Consider the following 18,152-nt stretch of genomic DNA (forward strand, 5'->3'; position numbering starts at 1 on the left):
CTCTCAAGGCACCCGTGCATTTCAGTGGAGAAGCCGTACTGATATATACTCAAAGGAGTATATTTAAAACATTTCATCACATAACATCATCTTCCCTTGCCTAACTCTCTGCAGATCCAAATTTTTTATTAACTCCAAGTGAACTCTAGAAGCACTGCAGCCTGTGCTTTGCATTTGCACCCCATGGCAAACTGATAGGGTGCGGGTAGAGGGGACCCTTGGCAGACTGCAGTGAAACAGAACAATCTGAGAAAACTGTGATTGCTGGAGTGGAAAATATGTTCCACTTCAGATTAAAAAAAGACCTGCATAAAAAAATGCATGTCCCAAAACAATTTAATCAACAATTTAATTACTTTCTAGAAAATAACCCTGCTTTTCTTACTGAGCCTCAGCCAATGTTTAAAATTGACTCCTGAAAAGTAAGCCTGAAAGTCAGGGCTTATTTTCCACCTCTCTAGCGGCACAAATAAAGCCATGCTTGCACACACAGGTTTTGAGCATCTGCATGACAATTAAGGTTTGGGACCACACAAGTTTGGAGCCCAAGAGCAACAAAGCTGGCCTGGGGGAGCTCCCTTGCCCTCCTTGCAAACGCACCCCAGCAGGCATGAGGGGCTGCTGCGCTGGCCGGTGGGTGCTGGAGGTGTTACCTTGGTTGCCCTCTGGCTCCATGGTCTGAGCGGCTGGGTCCTGCGAGCTCCCGTTCCCCATGACGGGTTTTGGGGGCTGAAGGCTGGTGGCAGAGGCAGCGTGAGCCAGCTGGGGAAAGGGTCCGGGGAGGTGCGGCGGGGGCGGCTGGCGAGGGTGGTAAGGCACACCCGGCGGGCACACGCGGGAGGACAGCTGCTGCATGGCGATCATCTCCGGGCTGTCCATCATGGAGTCCCCGCCCTGGCACCCTCTTTGAACCTGAGGCGGTCCCCCAAACAGAGCGGACGTTGGCTGCGGCATCCTCTGGCCGGTGGCTTTCCCAGGTGGTCTGATATACCCTGAGGGAGGCACCCCGTGAGGTAGGAAATTTGATTGCTCGGTCCACTGGCCGGGAGGCAGTGGCGGCCTCATGGACCGGGGGTCCATCATGTGGCCCAGGGCGCGGGGCTGGAGCGAGGGCCCGGGCCCCATGGGCGCCTTCTCCTCGGGCCCCATGGCTCCCTGGCTGGCTGGGCTGTGGCTGCCGTTCCACAGGGCTGGGTGCGTGCGGTTCAGGTACTTGTAGGGCCGGTACATGTGCCCCGGGGGGACCTCCGAGCCCTCTGGTGGCCTCACAGGAGGCCCATTGTGCCTGGAGGGGAGAAAGCCCTGCTGGAACTGGGCTGGAGGGTAGACGGCATCCGGCGGGGGGCCATTCATGTGCCCCAGGTGCAGAGCGCCTGGCCGGGGGCCGAGGCCGGCGACGTGGGTTGGTCCTGCACACGCCTGCTTCTCCGGGGCGGGCAGCCTGTGCCCGCGGTGCTCGCTCAGTCCCACGGCCGGCTGGGGAGGAGGGAGAGAAAGAGGGAGATGGGGTGGGACTCGGTGAGAGCCGTCACACCAAGGAGCAGAGGAGACCTGTAGGTCTCGGGGTGCCGGGTCCTTTGGCTGCCGTGTTTCTTACCTGCATGGCAAAGTGCTGGTGCTGCTGGACTGGGTCTCCGGGGTGGGGCTCGGGCACTCGCGGCGAGCTGTAGAGTTTCGTGGGATCTGATCCATGCAGGGGACCGAACGTTCCTGGCACAGCTGGTCTCTGAGGGATGGGGAAGGGTGTGGGAGGGAGAAATAAAACAATTTGTGAAGTGCAGAAAAGCAGCAGAGCTGCTGCAGGTGAGGGGAAACCAAGGCTGGAGAAAACACACAGATGAGCAGATGGGCTTTTTGGAGGTACCGTAAAAACCCTGTAGTGTCTTTCCTGTGAGATGACACAGCTCCCTTGCCAAAGCCACTCTCTCACACCCCAGCCACATGCCACAGCTCTAATGGCTGCAATACACTCACTTGCCCACCCAACCAACTTGGGAACAAGCAAGAAGACTGGAGGGGGCAGTGGTTCCCTCCAAAGAGAGGAGCGGACTACAAGAATACACAAGCAGAAGGACTGGCAAATGTGCTGATTTCCCTCAAAATATTCATTGCCTCCAGCTCTCCTACTGCCTACCACGATCTGCATCACAAGAATTGCTCTAAAAATTTTGTTTGATCTCTAGCTAAAAGGGTGAGGACTTAGCCTGGATCTCAGAGAAGCAGATGATACACCACAAGACATCTCTGGTTACAATGGAAAAGGCAGTGAAGGTTGGGTGAGGAACAGCCCAGAGGGAAGGCAGAATAGGTGGCATCCAGAGAAGAAATTCTGGGATAAATGGAGGTCACTGCTGCAGTTCAGGGTGGCCTTGTGTTTGATTTCGTTTACTGTTTTTATAAATAGTCAAGGCATGAAATGCAGTAGTACACAGATGGCACAAAGTTACCAAACATCTGTAAACAATCGAGACAAAAGACAGCCAGCTTGTTCAGCATCATAAACTGGAGGTTAAGAGAGGAAATACGATGGCTTTCCATGCACAAGATAACTCTCCATGAAGAGAAGAGAACTGGGGGAGCCAGGGCTGGCACAAGATTACACAGGGACTTGCTGGCCGTGGAAAAAGGTTAGGAGACTGTTCGCAGCCAGTCTGGCAAAGACCAAAACTTTAAATCTAAAGGCTGAAAAGTTTCAGCTGTAGAAACCATAGTCCTGACCCTTAAATCTCTGGGAAAACATTATTGCCACCCAGTAGGGATTTCACAGTAGACAGCCTTACTCCCCTTGACCATTCTCCCTTCACAGGCACGACGGGTGAAGAACAGCACAAACTGCTCCTTACCATCTGGCTGGGATGTGGCACAGGGCTGGGCATGCCGCCGTACTGCAGAGAGCGAGGGAAACCTCGCCCATTGGAAGGGCCCACTTCTCGGGGAGGCTGCATCGGGTTGCCACTGGGATCGTCTGCAGAGGATGAGGAGAAGGAGGAGGAGGAAGAAGAGGACGAAGAAGCAGGAGCCCTGGAAGTAGCTCGATATGGTGGAGGTTTTCCCCCATTTTCCAAGCGTTGCTGCCTCTTGCCTGGTCCATCTGAATCTCGTGACCGAGTCCAAACGTTGCCGGTGCTGGAGCGGCCACTCCGCCGGCTCCTCTTCTCTCGTCTCCCATCTTCTCTGATCCAGAACTCCTCATCTGTGTCTCCATCTTCCCCAGGGAAGTGCTTCATCATTGCTCGGTGGAAACACCTCTCCAAGTTGTAAGCCATCTTTGTATATTCTGCAGTCAAAAAAACCCCAACAACATCAGGGACAGAGTCTTATAGAGAGAAACAATTAAGCAACATCAGACTTTCCCTATCAGATAAATCATCTCTCCACAAAGCTTCATTGAGGAAGATTTTTGTTTCTAACTAGTCAACTTTAGTTTATGTTCTTAAACTCCATAAGCAAAACAGCACCAATGTGTTCAGTAACCCCACTGGAGGACAGGCACACAGGCATGACAAAGTACCATTAACAGCACGGCCTGCAGAGTCAGCATTAACTTGGTGTTCCAACATGGTGCCAAAAATTACATTACGAGAAGCACCACCTCTGCTTGCAGAGATGCATGACCTGCACAGTTAGCCAGCAGAGTGTGGAGAGAACAAATGTGAACTTCCAGCAATGCTATTTGATTACATTCAGAGGCTTTTCTTGGACTTCTTCAAATCTCTGCTATATAAGCTGCACGACAGAGGAAAAACTACAAACATATTTACCCACGTACAATTTCTAAAGCACTTGCTGACCCTGACACAAAAGCTATTGGCAGCACCAGTGTCCCCATTGTGTCATTTCCACAGGACAGTTCTGCTCAGAGGGACTCCTACTTTTCATTGGAGTGGATAGGAAGGAAAAGACATCTGAGAGGTGTTAATGACAAGGGATTGAAGCAAATGACATTCCAGTTGTTTTCACTAAACTAACTCTGAAGTTCCTCAGGAAATAGAGCTCTCCCAGTGGCAGTGCAGGAATGCTTTTACTTGGGGCCCTCAGTGACAAGCTGGGTAGCTCTAACTATTTTTCCTTTCAAGGTGATGCTGGTGAGACTCAGTCTGCAGTGATGACCCACCACATGGGAATCAATTTCTTACCTAAGCAACATGTAGAATTTTAATTGGCATGGCGATTAAACCCAGTGTTTCTCATTTGCAGACTTGAGTTTTTTCTTCAACAGCCCAGGAATCTAAAAACTACATTTTCCATCCAAAGGACCAGTTCATTCCTCACTTCTCTGTGGTACTCAGCAAACTAACTAGACTCCAATGCTTTTCAAAGTCTGTGTTAGATAAAACGGAGCACACAGACGCACTCAAACACATGAAGGAATGAACTCAGAAAGAAACAGACTTTATTCTCTTTGTACATTCTGCCTTCACGATCTACCAACATTAGAGTCCCTTAGTATGCCATGCCCCAATTCAGCATGATTAAATTGTGCTAAAAACCTTCCTAAAACCCCAGGTCTTATTACTCAGGAGTTCCTACTCTTTTGTCTGGCCTCACAAAAATACCCTGAAAGTGAATAAGCACAAATCAAGTACTGGTGAGTAGGAAGAGATCAATGTTTGCTTTGACTGAGCATTGCAAATAGACAAACTTAGCATCTTATTGCACTTACCACTGCCTTCACCATTGTACTTAAGACAGTTCCTGAACATGGTCTTCATATCGCTCACAAATTCTTCCTTGGTGCAGTACTGACCTCCATTCAACTTCTTCTCCATACTAGAGATGTCCATGGGGGCCTAAAACACAACAAAACCTCCCTTCAGTTACAGCAAGAGTAGTGGGCCTTTCAAAGCTGCATAAATAGCTTCCTCATAGAGAAGGGATGGAAAATGGAGGCTGCTCTCCTGAGAGGCAGCCTCTCATCTTTTGTCTCTTTGATTTGTAAGGCTAGAAGGGACTATCAGAGTCATGCAGTTTGACTGCAAGTGTAACACCAGCCACAAAGCTTCCAAATACATCCTGGTGAACAAAGTGCATCAGTGGTGACGGCTGGACCACATTCCATACCTTAATGATCTGGTAGTAGTTGGGAGCATATGATTCATCAACGGGCTCCAAGAAGGGCCAAGAGTCCTTGTGAGCCTTTACCACATCCAGAACTGGCAGCAGCAAAAGAAAGGTGAATGGTTACATATACACCCAGGTGAGCATTTTACTTTAAGCAAGTTACGCACAGGGCACCGATGGGGCAGGACTAACCTTTGTACATGGCTGTGAACTCATCATCCAGTTCAAAGCTGTAATGGGAAGCACAACAGTGAGTATGGAGACTGAGGACATACAAGACATGCTCTTGTACATATCTTCCCTTCCACTCCATGCACAGTGCCATAATGTTGACAAACAGGCCTCACCACAAACACTCCTCTAGTGTGGACCAAATACAGATATTTCTCAGCTTGTTCCTTGCTGTTTTACAGCCTCACTTCTCCCTCCTCATTCTTGTGAGCAATCACATTCCTCTCCTTCCCATACTGACTACTTCAACGCACTTGGGTGCTGCACGCCTAGCTGCATACTCACAGATCCTTGGTCCTTCGGTCTTCCCTGGTAGGGGAACTGGGATCCAAGTGGGAAAGCTCAGGGGGGAGCTCCTTCCCCTGTGCCAGCAGCCAGGCCCGCTCTTCACGAAGCTTCCGTCTCCTGGCTCTTTCTGCAGTGGGGAGGAGGGAGAGTTGAAAAACCATTTAGCACTCCTTGTCAGCAACAACTCACAGGGAGAACAAAGACAGCTCCTGCAGCTCTCAAGAACTCCAGTGAAACATTCTTTTTCTTTCAGTAAAAGCAGCAACAGCAGAGGAGCAGAGAAGGTGAGAATACAACACACCATCAATTCCACTCTTCATCTTCCCTTGGCTTTACCATAATCAAATTTGAAGCATTACTGTGATACAGGTGCTCCCCTAGGCAGCTTCCAGACAAACTCCTCAGCACCGTGTAGTACAAAGAGGGTAGTTAAATGCACAGACGTAGGCATAGATTAGCACTATGGAAAGAGCTGGCTTGTTAAGTTACCATCCTCCAGATACTCCATCTCAGCCAGATGAACTCAAGGCGGCTGGTTTTGCACTGAACTGGATGAAGAGCAGTGCTAAGGGAAGGGTGAAGTTCTACCAGCTGGGTGGCAATGAGCAATTGGGGTCATTAATATCCTCCACCACCATGACTAGCTTTGGGAAGATAGCTCAGGTTGGCCTTCACAGCCGGCAGCCAGAGCAAGCAACCTACCACACAGGGGGGCCACTGGGACAGCTTTGGTTTAAGAGGTGAGAGACAGGAAGAAGCAATGCTGGTAATATAACCTGTGGTTTGCAACCAGACAGCTGGCTAACAGATTGCTTCATAATAGAAAGTTTATGGGCTCTTATGAACCTCATTTCCTTTTTCTTATAGGAAATCTGAATTCATTTGACTTGCTAAACACCTGTGGTTGTACCAGCTTTCTGTAGGAGCAGAATTCTGTGAAAGTAATGTTCAAGGAGAGATGACATTGGAGGAAAACCACAGAAAACAGGCCACATCGGGGGAACATCCAGAGTGAAAGAAAGATGGGCTAGATTTGGCTAATACCCTCTAGCAGAGGCTCCATCTTTGGAGGACGCAAGAAACACCAGCTCTGGTGGAGAGTATTAATTTACTGCCTTACTCTGTCTCTCAAAACAAAACTTGGCATGGAGACTGAGGGCACAAGAAAACTAGGAATAGCTACAAGGTGGGTATTTCCAGGGAGGTCCATGTCCAAATAGATTTAAGAGAAAGACTTGTAAAAGAAAGTCCACATTTCCCATTAGAAGACTTTGGGCAGCACTGAAGTTGGGAGGACAGGACTTGCATCTAAGATGTCCTACAGAATCTAACAGTTTCTATCCTGACATTTAAGTATAACAAGTCTCATATCAATCTGCAGATAATAGAGATTATATGAGTCAGTCCAAACACAATTAAGTGCTTCAAGCTTTTTTGGTAAAATCAGCATGACATTGTAGTGCGTGCCTAAGTGAGAAAGCCGAGAAAAACATGAGGCAATGATTTGAGCAGCAACAGGAAAACCTAATGGCAACAGCAGCCAAGAAGTAAAGTGATGTGGGTTTCAGAAATCCATCAGGGCCTGCCAAGGGATCTGACCTGGTAAACTGATAGGCATCAGGGGGTGCTACCCTGGTACCAGACTGAAGCTCAGTCAGGATTAATAGTAGGTCCCTCTACTACAACAAGTAAGTAATATAGCATATTGAAGAAAGATCACTGGCAGAGCTCATTGTCACAATGTTGGCCTGGGTTGAGTCCTACCCAGCAGCTTTCAAAATCTAACCAGTGCCATAAAAAGTACCTCAAACAGCTAGAAAGTCACGTGTGAGAGAGAATGTTGGAGCAGCATCAGGGAAGAGAACTGAGAAACCCTAACCTGCTGTTGTAGAAATCTAGAAAGCTGCTTTAACTCATAAATTCAGGAAAGTACAGATGGGCCCAGCAGGATGCTCACTACCTGGGGTGTGTGTTGGAGTCAGGGGAAGTGAAATCCCAGACTGGAAACAGTAATGTGATCTAAAAACAGGCATACAGTCCAAAACTGAGAAGCAGGTGAAGTGCTGATGATGTTCACCAGAGAGCAGATATTTCACCCTGTGTTTCATATCACCCCTCTACAGAAGACCTTGCAAAATTAATGTTAAATCCCAAACAGATTGCAAAATATAAGAAAGTCTTTGTTACACTAAAATCTCTGTCAATGGATGCCCAGTTTTAACAAGTTTGAACCAAACAAAACAAATGACTTAATTTTCAAATCACTTTCTGACCATCATAAGAATTGTCATGAAAGTAAATGCTAATGGAGGGTGTGCTTGGCAATAAAGAAAGATGGTTAAGAAGCCAAAGTTTTACCTGGATAGCTGCCATTTCTAGGGATGAAAAATACTGCAGTGATTTAACTGGACAAGTCAGCCATTTAAATAACCTTTCCAAACAGCTTTTGGACCAGCTTAAAAGGAAACTTTTCCTGGCTGAGCCTAAACTGACTAGGGACAAATTTAAGTTAAACTGAAGGAATCTGCACAAACTAAAATAAAAGCACCTCTGCAGAGAAAAGCATAAATGTAAGCTAAATGGGCTTAAAATTAGTGGCCAATCCCATGCCAGTTTCTTCCAGTGACTCTGGTGCCTTTGCATCACATGAGGTAGTGGTTGCATTTATCCAGAAAAGGACACAGCTTATACCAAGACAAGATCTTTTACAGGTACATTTATCTTTGTAGCTCTTCTGGAACTTCAAGATTAATTTTTTTTCTATACAGATAAGAATTAAAAAGCACAGAGAATATGCAATTTGCCAAGGTGAAACAGATATCTGTGGCAGGTATGGCAGCTGGATGATTCTCAGTTTAAAGCACCAGTTTAGCTAGGACTGGCAACAAGGAATATATGAAGGCCAAGCAAGTAATTGGATTTTCTAAAGGTTAGAAAGGTAAGCAGGTAAAAGAACCTATTCTTAGATAACATCTGGTCTGCTACCAAACATCTGGTAGCAGACTGTTTCATCTCAGAAAGTTTACAAGGTTTGTATGAAGTTAATCTTCTTTCCTTTTCTGATTCTTTATCCACTTCAGGATTCACAATACTGATACCACCACACATCATTACCAGAGTTTTCTGAAGATGTTCAGCCCTTCCCTGGAACTCCCAACAGCTCAGCCAGCCACTGTGGCAAAAGCAGCAGATAAAGGAATCCCCATGAGGGAGGCTGACAGAGAGAAGGTGCTCAGGAGTGAGCCTGCTCTCAAGACACCAGTGTCTACACATGCAAGCTGAACACCTGCTGCCTCTGCCTTGATCCAACATACGAAACTCAACATGGATGTTTCTTGCTGTACAGTTTAAATCAGCATTTAATTCAAAACCCAAAAAAATCAAGACCCGCACCTGAAATTGCCACCTCTGGTGCTCTATTTAGTCTGATCCTCTCATCTTTAGTTCTCCAACTGGTAAGGCTAGTAGCAGTATAAAAATATTACTCTTGCTACTCCCATTTTGTCCTCTTCCTTTTCTCCTCATGCATTGGGCCAAAAGAACCAAATGCTATTCAGCAAGAGCCAAGCCAGGTAATCCTGCCCACAGGGAATTAATGAGGAGGCAAGTGGGGAGACAGAAGAGAATTGAGGACAACACGAATAGCCAAAAAAAAAGTATAACTGGGTCAAGGGAGAAAATAGGCATGATTTGAGGAAGCAACAGAGTGGAAGGGTGCACTAGAGAACAGCCACCAATGCCAAGGGAGATAGACAAAGAAAAGAAGCTACAGTCAGGCTGATTTATCCAAGGTAAGTGCAAGAAAAGATATTCCTGTTAGCAAGTCTGGCAGGGGACAAATGCAAGTGGCAGATCTTAATTCAAGATCTCACTCTGGACTTTGAAAGCTTCCAGCTCTGCTTCAGACTGGCTACATGTACCTTCCACTGCTTTGACCTTCTCCTCCATCTCTCGCTTCCTCTCCTCCTTTAGCAGCTGTTCCTGCTCCCTCTTCTGAACTGCTATAAGAATCTGGCGCTCCTCCTCTTCCTCTCTACGCCTCTGCTTCTCCATCGAACTCAGCACACTTGGGTTTACCTGTGACAAAACAGTGCACCAAAAACTGTAATGCGTTGGTTTATTGAAGTGTGAGCAGAGGCAGGTTTACTTCGAGCAAGTGTTAAAGCATGAATGGCTGGGGGGGAAAAAAGGGGAAAAAAAAAAAAGATTTGTACACATGAATTCTCTGATGAAAAGCAACATGTAAAGGAAAGTTATTTGTCAAGCAATGAAATCCTACTGACACAGGGACAAAGGAGAAGCGATGGGTTAGACAAGCTGCTGCTCCACCAGGGACCACTGGGTATATTTCCCTTCTAGGCAAAGGTTTCAGGCTGTTGACATCCCCTTCACAACACCTCTGCCCCTTCCAGATATGGGAGTTCTGAGTAGCCAGTGTGAGTAGAAAAGACTACCTTGCTATAAAATGGAGTACTTAGGATTGGAAAAGAGACTGGTACAGCCTTGCATCAAGGTATGGTTTGGAATGTTTTCCTTTCCTGTTCAAAATAAAGGCCACCATATTTCTTTGTGCTAGTCTTACCTGTACAAGCTCTTGCTTGTTTGGACAGTTTTCCTGCAGGGTACCCTAACCAGTTTTCTCATTCAAGGACACCTGGCTCTTTATTACCTCACTTCCTCACCTCCCCTCTGTCAGCAGGCTGCGAGGCTGTGTTTGATCCTACTTAGCAGACTTCCCAGACCAGAGATTGTCTGCTCCTATTTCTCCAATAAATTGTGAGATGTATATATATATGGCAATGTGGAATTACCTTTATAGGCTTAATTTAATTATAAGACAAATTAATCAGTCATCCACCAGCCTTTCCCACCTCTTTGACTTCTTGCAAGACCAAGGTATGTGTGCCTTATCAGCAGGGAATATTGACTAGAACAGTACAATGTGCATACAGTTTTCTCCACCTTCATTTTCAGGGGATAACCAGCAGCCACCACTTAGGCAGGAGTCCTTTCCTGAGGATTTGCAATCAGCTGGGGTCTCATGGCTGCTACTCAGACCATCAGCTTCTCCAGGCCCAATATTAATCTCCAGAAAAAATCTGGCACCATGATTACTATTTGTCTGTGTTTCATTGACTAGAAGTAGAACCTCAGGGTGTTGTGATAAACGCATAGAAATGTCTGGTTTTGGTATACATTCATTCCCCTCTGACCTCTTTTCCTGTACACAGCACTGCCCTAAAATCTCCCCCAGCCTCTCTCCATTGACAAGCATCGTGTATTATCTCCCTGTCTCCAAGAGCAAAAATAAACTAAGATAATTATGCATCAACCATCAACAGCCACAAAAAAGTGTCCGAGAGAGGGTGATGGGACTTTCACAATATTAAGACCATATCCTGCATCTAAGGACAGACCAGACAGCAAAAACAGCTGTTCTGTGCTGATCCTTTTTAGGCAAACCCCACAGTACCATCCCATCACAAGGGAACTCTACCCATGTTATTTTCCCTTTTAGATCTTGGCCAAATATTAGTATTTCACTCTTCTACCACCTTCCTAGGGAAACCATTCTGTGAGGCCACATGTCTTTATGTTTGTCAGCTTCTCCTCGCATTTGGTCTAAAGTTCATTTCTCATCCCCTCATTCCATCCAATTATTCCTAGCTGTGGTCTTCTGGGCAAGCATAAATTCTCCTCTTCTTCAGTCACATCCCAGCCTTTATGAGCTTCCTCAGACACTTACAAAAAACTCCCACGTTTCTGTAATTAGGTTAAATGTTTCCAAATAAAGCAATCCTTCCAGCTCTCTAATCATTCCAGTTGTCTGGCTCAGACCTTTCCTCCAGCTGATCAATATCAAAACACCAGGATGCACAGGACTGAAACTCCTATGTCAAGGTCAAGAATCTACAGAGCCAAGTTCTACATTTCCACTTTTGAGCCTTTTCATATCCCTTTCTCAGCCACTCTACCCTCCTATTTTCTACTCATGAATGGCAATCAACCTCCTTTGAGGACTGTTCCTGACCATCATCAACCAGTTTTCCCCAAACTTTCTTGATGATTAGAAACGTAATAAGAACAAAAAAAAGTCAGACTCTGCAACAATTAGGAAGAGATGAGTGGGCACCAGACACCATAAGTTGGTACACAAATTATTTTATTGAGGATGTGACCATCAGCCTTTAGATTCTCCAGCCAGTAGATCTAAGCCAGCCTGGCATGCCATGCTCATTTCTTCAGCTGCTGGTGCACAGGTCAGACCTTCCCCTTGCCTGGATTCATACAGATCCCACCATTCATGTCCTACAGAAACATGAACACAACATCCAAGCTGCAGTGCTCACACCAGGACCTCTCCAAGCCTGCAGGGTGCTTCTAGCACCCTGACCTGAAACGGCGCAACACAGAATCCACAGCATGCTTCAGATCAACCCACCACAAATATAGCATCCACGAAACAACAGGACAATTTTAAGCAAAGGAGAAAATGTCACCCTAGCAGATCTAGAAAGAGAACAGAAAAGTAGAAACCACAAATGTAACGTAGTGGGCACCAAGGACTGCTGCAAACACCTGCAACTACTCCATTTGCTCCCTGCAGCGCTTGCACAGCAGCTACAGTGCTGGCACAGGCTCTTTAGGACACTTCAGACACAGAAACAGCCTGATTTTCAGAGGGACCTACTGCCTGGTGTCCCACTTAAACGCATTGGAGCTGAGGGTCCTCAACTCAAGGTTAAAAACTAAGCAAACAAAACCAAGTAAACTACTAGATGTGATGGAAGCAGACACCTATTGGAATGATAAAAACAACAACCCAACAGAAGTTAAACTTCCTTCCTGAGCAAAGTGGTGGCAAAGGGACGTTTCTCCAGCTTCCTCCCCACTTGCAGGATAAATTACATCCCCCGCATCTGTGCCCACAGCACTACCACCTCCTTCCCTCCGCCAGAGAGCACTCCAGGACACAACATCCCTGCCTTCCCCCTCTTGGGACCCTAAAAGGGCCAAACTTCTGCCTTTTGCTTTGCTCTCCCGACAGTGGGTATCAGACTTCAGGGGCAGAAGGCCAGGAGGTGCAGATGCCCCGAGCACCCTGGCCCCTCACCCTCCAAACCTTCCCTGCTCCGATTTCCGCAGCAATACCCTAATGAGGGTGCTGCTCAGGCGGCTCTTTAATGAGGAGCTAATCTGAACCACCTGTTGAGAAATCCCCTGCAGGATTAGGAGCCTACGGAGCAGTTATATGTCGGACCTAAGTGGCATCCAGCTTGTGGAGCTGGGATGAAGGGGGTCACCCCTGTGCCAGGCTGAGGTTTTCCTCCCCCAGACTTGCCTGCTGCCCATCCCTCGCTTGGCAAACAAGCCATCAGCTGGCAACTTCCCTGGCTCCCCCGTGGCAGGGATGACTGCCACGTCCTGCTGGGGAGCCCCTGTGAACGTGCCCACCCTTGTGTTGGCTGACTCCCCACACCCTGGCACAGCGGGTGCTGGGAGGGCCCCCCACTCACTGGAAACGTTTCAGTGGCCCACAGGCAGCAATTAGCAGCCCTCTGCCGCCACAGACCTGGAGCACCTGCGGTACTGATTAGCATCATTCAGGCTCCATGTGTTTCCCACTCCCCTCCTCCTCTGGGATTTCTGCTGCTTGTGAACAAACATGTGTCCCTGTGCTTCCTGCATGGTGGGCTTTGCAGTGAGCAATTCTGGCCCCAAACTGACCATCACTGGGGTCTTATTTTCCTCTCAGCAGGCTTTTATCTGCTGCAGGATGAGAGGCTCTTCCTTCCTTTTATTTATCTATTCTAAGTAATTATATTTACTGCAGGGAACTGCACTTTCTCCTTTGTTTTGCAGGAACCCCTGACCCTGGCTCACGTGGAATATTCCCTGCAGCTTAATTTCCCAGGGTTTCACCAAAAAAACACCCAGGTAACTACATTTTAGTGACATCTACAGTGAGAGATTATGCCATGGCCCGATAGAATCAAGCCCATTTTTATCTCCCAGGCTAATCCTGTGTTGCCTGACCGATTGCTTTGGGTAGCAGTTGCCAGTTCAAAGACCCCCCCGTCTCCACCGTACCATGCCCCTGGCTGTGCCAACGTGACAGTTGGGGGCTGTGTGGTGAACTGGATCGGAAAGCTGATCTACGTTAAAAATAACCCCGACCAAAGAAAAAGGTTATATTTAACTCCAGTCATTTTCCTGGGTCTGGTTCACTGCACAGACCCGCAAGCGGCAGCGCTGTTACATTGATGGGGTGGAGAGGAGATGAGGGTGAAGAGGCACGGAAAGAGCCGTTTCAGCTGACAAGGCTGCAGTTTGATAAGCGTTTCTTTAAGCAGCCTAAATTGTGACTTCCATTTCCAGCTGACCCTCTCCTAGGCTCAGCTCCATCCTGCATCAGTCATTCTTCTCTCCCTCCGCGCTATCTACACCCTCATGTGTTTGCAGCCTCACGTTTTCCCCTTGGCTGAATTTCTGTCATTTCCCTTTGTAAGCCGGTTCTGCTAGCCCTCTCATCCTTCTTCAACTTTCTCTTTGAACTGCCTCGAATGTGCCAGCACTTTCATTGAAGTGGAATTCCCCAGACCGAGAGCAGATTTCCATACGCAGCTGCACCGGGGTCTGCAGCGAGGCCGGTTACCTCTGCGATCCAGAGGGCAGCACCTCCCTGCTCGCCATAGAAACCCCGAGTGTCAGCCTGCCTTTGACAGGCATTACCACCCATCTCCCTTTCAGCACAAGCACTTTCAAACGACTCCTTCCCACTGAATAGCGATGCTGTGGGTTATTTTTTCCCCCAGGAGGCATCTGCTCTTGCCTCCCTTCAGTCGTCCTCCCCCTCGCTCCCCCCCTCACCTCCTGCTTGATTGGTTTGATGGGCTGATGGTCAGACATCCACCTGGGAGAATACTCTGTCCGCTGTAGACGCTTCTCCTGAAACAGGGTTGAGAATTGAGGGAAGGAAAAAGAGAGTGGAGGAAATTAGGGCACATCGGTGATACTGGCAGGAGAAACTCTGGGGGCTAGAAGTGACCATGAAATCCCTATTAGCTTTACAAGGGTAGCAAACAAGCAAACTGAACTCAATCCAAGAACACCATGCTGACTGCAGAGCCCATTTTACCAAGCCATCTAGCCGAAGGATTCCGTTCCAAATCTGTCCCACCTGAAAACATTCAGCTGACAGACAACACCCTTTGGAGTTTCAGGGCTCTGACATACCAGCTCAAGCAGACTTAGCTAGGACAGCTAAAGCAGCCACTGCCCCTTCAGCAGAGCTGGCTGAGAAACAGCAGTAAAAGTGAAATCAGAGGCAGTTTGCAGAGAAAAGCTAGGCTGTAAATCGCAGCAGTTCAAAAGCAGAGATTCCCTGCTAGCAGAAGAGGGACAGAGAAGATGGCTGAAGACAGTAACCCCTTCAGCCATCCTACATATGCTGCTGTGCAATCACGAACCAGATCCTTCATTATCGACTCTAGCCCCGCCACTCCATGGGGGAGAGTCTTTCACCCCATACACAAGCTAAACAGCCCCCAGATCAATGACACTTGCAGGCTGGAATGGGGCAGAGCAGGACGGGGGGACCGGCTTCTTGCATTTAGCTCTCCTTCAATCAGCAGAAGTCCATGCTCTTGGAAGCAGTCATAGAGAGGTAAACAGGATGTCATGTCTCCTCACCTTCTGTGCAATCATGTTGCAGATCTCCGGCAGGAAGTCTTCACTCAAGAGTTTGTAGAGCTGCCGCTCTCTAAGGGAAGTCCTCTCTCTGAAGCTCTCTGTGACCTGCCTCCACTCCTCTTCCGTCTGACACAGCAGCCACCATGTCCCACGGCCAGGCCCTTGGGACCCTTCAACAACATGAAAGGATGTTATCTCCACAGCAGTTATGACTAGCAACTTTTCTTTATCCCTTCTCCTCTCCTCAGGGCTCAGGAAGAGCAAAAGATACTGCCAATGGCCACTGTTGAGAGAAACATGCTCTTTGCTATAGACACAAAGCTCTCCTGAGCACTGCTACATCCCCTAGTGACACCAGAAGCAATGCCAAGACACAAAGGAGGTACACAGATGAAGAACTAATGGTGGTACATCACAATGCATGGGTAGTGTGACAACATCCCTGTAGCAAACCTCCCCAACAGTTACGATGGAACAGAGAAAAGGATTTACTTTGTTTCTTGTAATGGAGACTACTAGATATAGGGTATATCTAGATATAGGACACAGGGTAATGCAAATGTCTGATTTAGTCTGGCAGCAGAATAAAAACACTGAAAATTAATGTTATTTGAAATAAAGCCTTTTTTCTTCTATTTTTTTTAGGCACTGCAAACCTTTGCTGCGGTGAATAAAACCTCCCATTCTCCCCAAATGTAACACTTTGTTTGCAGGCACTTGAAAGAAGAGAAGAGGAAGTGAAGGACAGGCTTCATCAGGCTGCCAGATGAGGGGGAAGTTCCAAAAGTTCACATCCCATCCCTGCTCAATCCAGAGCGGGATCTGAAGCAGATCTCCCACTGCTCTGAAGCATGTCCCAGCTACCAAGACACTCTAAGCTGTTCTGCCTTGTGTGAAACATTTGAATATTAATTGTGAAGGAAGGACTCTCTCGCATGGTGGTTGGAACACCCACCTGGAGAAGGGGAATGTGGTTCCTGCTCCACAAATGCTTACACAGGGCAGAGAAGCCTCATGGGTTGCAACTTGCATGCTTTGCCTCAGGATGCTCTCTAAGCAAAAAACGTTGTGGTTCATTTTTGGGGAGGGGGAAGAGGTTGGTTCAAACTCTTTCAGGCTGAGAAGTTCTCAGCTGCCTCTACACTTTTCTAGAGCTAGCCACAGGCTACTGGAAAGAAAGCAATGGTCACCACTCCCACTGGCAGATGTCACGCAGCTTCTCACTGCATTTTTAAGAAAATTAAAAATGAAAAATATAAAGAAAAAAAAAACAGAGCCCTTTTCTCTCTGATCCTGGGCCCTTTGTGGATTTGATTTGCTAGTGGCTGCAGCACATGAGCTATCAGGTTGCCTCAGTAAGACTGGAGATCTGTAGCCTCCCTCCAGCCACCTGCTCTCTGTTGGAAACCTCCGTGCCATGGTAGTGGCACAGAGCAAGCGTGTGCTAGCTCCAGGTCACAGGCCAGCCTATAGCTTAACAAGCCCTTGGCTTCAGCTCATTAATGCACTGGGGATTGGTAACTGCCATGGCAAAGGACTAACCATGTGCTGGCTTCTGTGGCCTTGGCTATGAAGCTGTCCCCTGCCCACCTGCAGTGGGGAACTTAACTGCATGCTACCCCCCTAGAACCTGCTTCCTCATTTCCCCTTCCCTTGCCAGCTGCCTACGGGAGACTCAAAAGCAACCTAGACTGAAGCATTGCTTTGTGCCACTCTGCAGCTGAAGTGACACTGTTTGCTGGGAGACAACCATCTGATAAAACCCCCAGTGCCTCACATGCTTTGCTCCTGCTCTGCTGCCCAGCTCTGGAGCAGCTGCCAGGAAATCTGAAAACAAAGGGCAAAGGGAAGGAGGCACAGCAAAGACAATGCCAACCTTGCCTTTTATTGTGGGGCAACAGGGAGGCTGAGCCTCTGGGTTATGTGGAAGCCAATGGATCTGCATGTATGAGTCCTAGCCTCCTTAGACTCAGTTTCATGTTACGTTGCCAACTTCCTTTTTCTGCTTGCCTCGTTAACCCTTAGGTGGGTATCTCCAAGTCATCATTTACTGATTGCAGCCACCCAATGACCACTGGAAAGGAGAGGCGAGGACAATCAAAAAGGTTCTTCCTTCCCTATCTTGGCATCACTGACCTCACTCTCTTCCCAGTCTGAAAAAATGCACCCACTACAAACAGGGGCTTGTGTCCACCTCATCCCTGGAGTAGCAAGGGCCATTCACAGCCCATTTCCATCAACTTCAGTGAGTAGGTGGGCCCCTAAGGCCTAGTGTAACCCAATATTTCTTCATCCCAAACTAATCCACAATAAAATAGGAAGCCCACAGGTGCCCAGCCTCCCAGCTGCAAGGCAGCCCTTAATATCAACCCCTCCTTCCAAACTCGGCCCCAACCACTGGCAGAAAAACTCTTCCTTTCTGGAGAAATTAATCTCTCTGGGCTTTGATAATTTAAGAGCCACGTTAGCTGATTTTATCAACCCTGATCCAACAAAATCTCTTTACCATTTCTTATCTGAGTCTCACGGATTAGCAAGTTCTCTTCTGCCTTCTCCCTACCAAAAAAGAAAAAGAGGAGTGATACAATAAATACACTACTTCACATCACTGAAATACAGCCACTTCAGAGGAGAATGGGGGATGCAGCAATTATTCAATGCACAGTAAACCTGTGAAAAAGAAAGCATGCAGGACACACATTTGATATACATAATCATATATATTTATAATAGCTTCAGAAAATTTTGAGAAGTGAAGGTGCAGGCTAGAGTTTGGCAAGGACAGTATTTAAATTCTTATGGGAAGCACTCCCAAATCTATACTGACACCAGTGGCCAGAATTTTGGCTTCAGGGGTTAAGCAGTGAAAGTGTTCTTTA

The 18,152-nt window shown here is 47.5% G+C and overlaps 1 protein-coding gene across 3 annotated transcripts in view; it reads right to left on the minus strand.

Annotated features, from left to right (window-relative positions):
* LOC127379777 (chromatin remodeling regulator CECR2) overlaps nt 1-18,152 on the minus strand; it is a 99,482-nt gene that overhangs the window by 7,642 nt on the left and 73,688 nt on the right. For 2 of the 3 annotated variants that reach the window (XM_051607894.1, XM_051607914.1), the window contains 11 exons: nt 17,780-17,829; nt 15,274-15,443; nt 14,452-14,529; nt 9,501-9,657; nt 5,578-5,707; nt 5,254-5,291; nt 5,062-5,153; nt 4,664-4,790; nt 2,844-3,277; nt 1,598-1,726; nt 654-1,476 (listed from right to left, as the gene is read on the minus strand). In XM_051607894.1, coding sequence (XP_051463854.1) covers nt 654-1,476; nt 1,598-1,726; nt 2,844-3,277; nt 4,664-4,790; nt 5,062-5,153; nt 5,254-5,291; nt 5,578-5,707; nt 9,501-9,657; nt 14,452-14,529; nt 15,274-15,443; nt 17,780-17,829 — 2,228 coding nt within the window. The remainder of the gene's footprint in view (nt 1-653; nt 1,477-1,597; nt 1,727-2,843; nt 3,278-4,663; nt 4,791-5,061; nt 5,154-5,253; nt 5,292-5,577; nt 5,708-9,500; nt 9,658-14,451; nt 14,530-15,273; nt 15,444-17,779; nt 17,830-18,152) is intronic. The other variant, XM_051607904.1, reaches the window with a different exon arrangement.

Source organism: Apus apus, chromosome 1 (genome assembly GCF_020740795.1).
Source record: "Apus apus isolate bApuApu2 chromosome 1, bApuApu2.pri.cur, whole genome shotgun sequence".
Classification (NCBI taxonomy): domain Eukaryota; kingdom Metazoa; phylum Chordata; class Aves; order Apodiformes; family Apodidae; genus Apus; species Apus apus.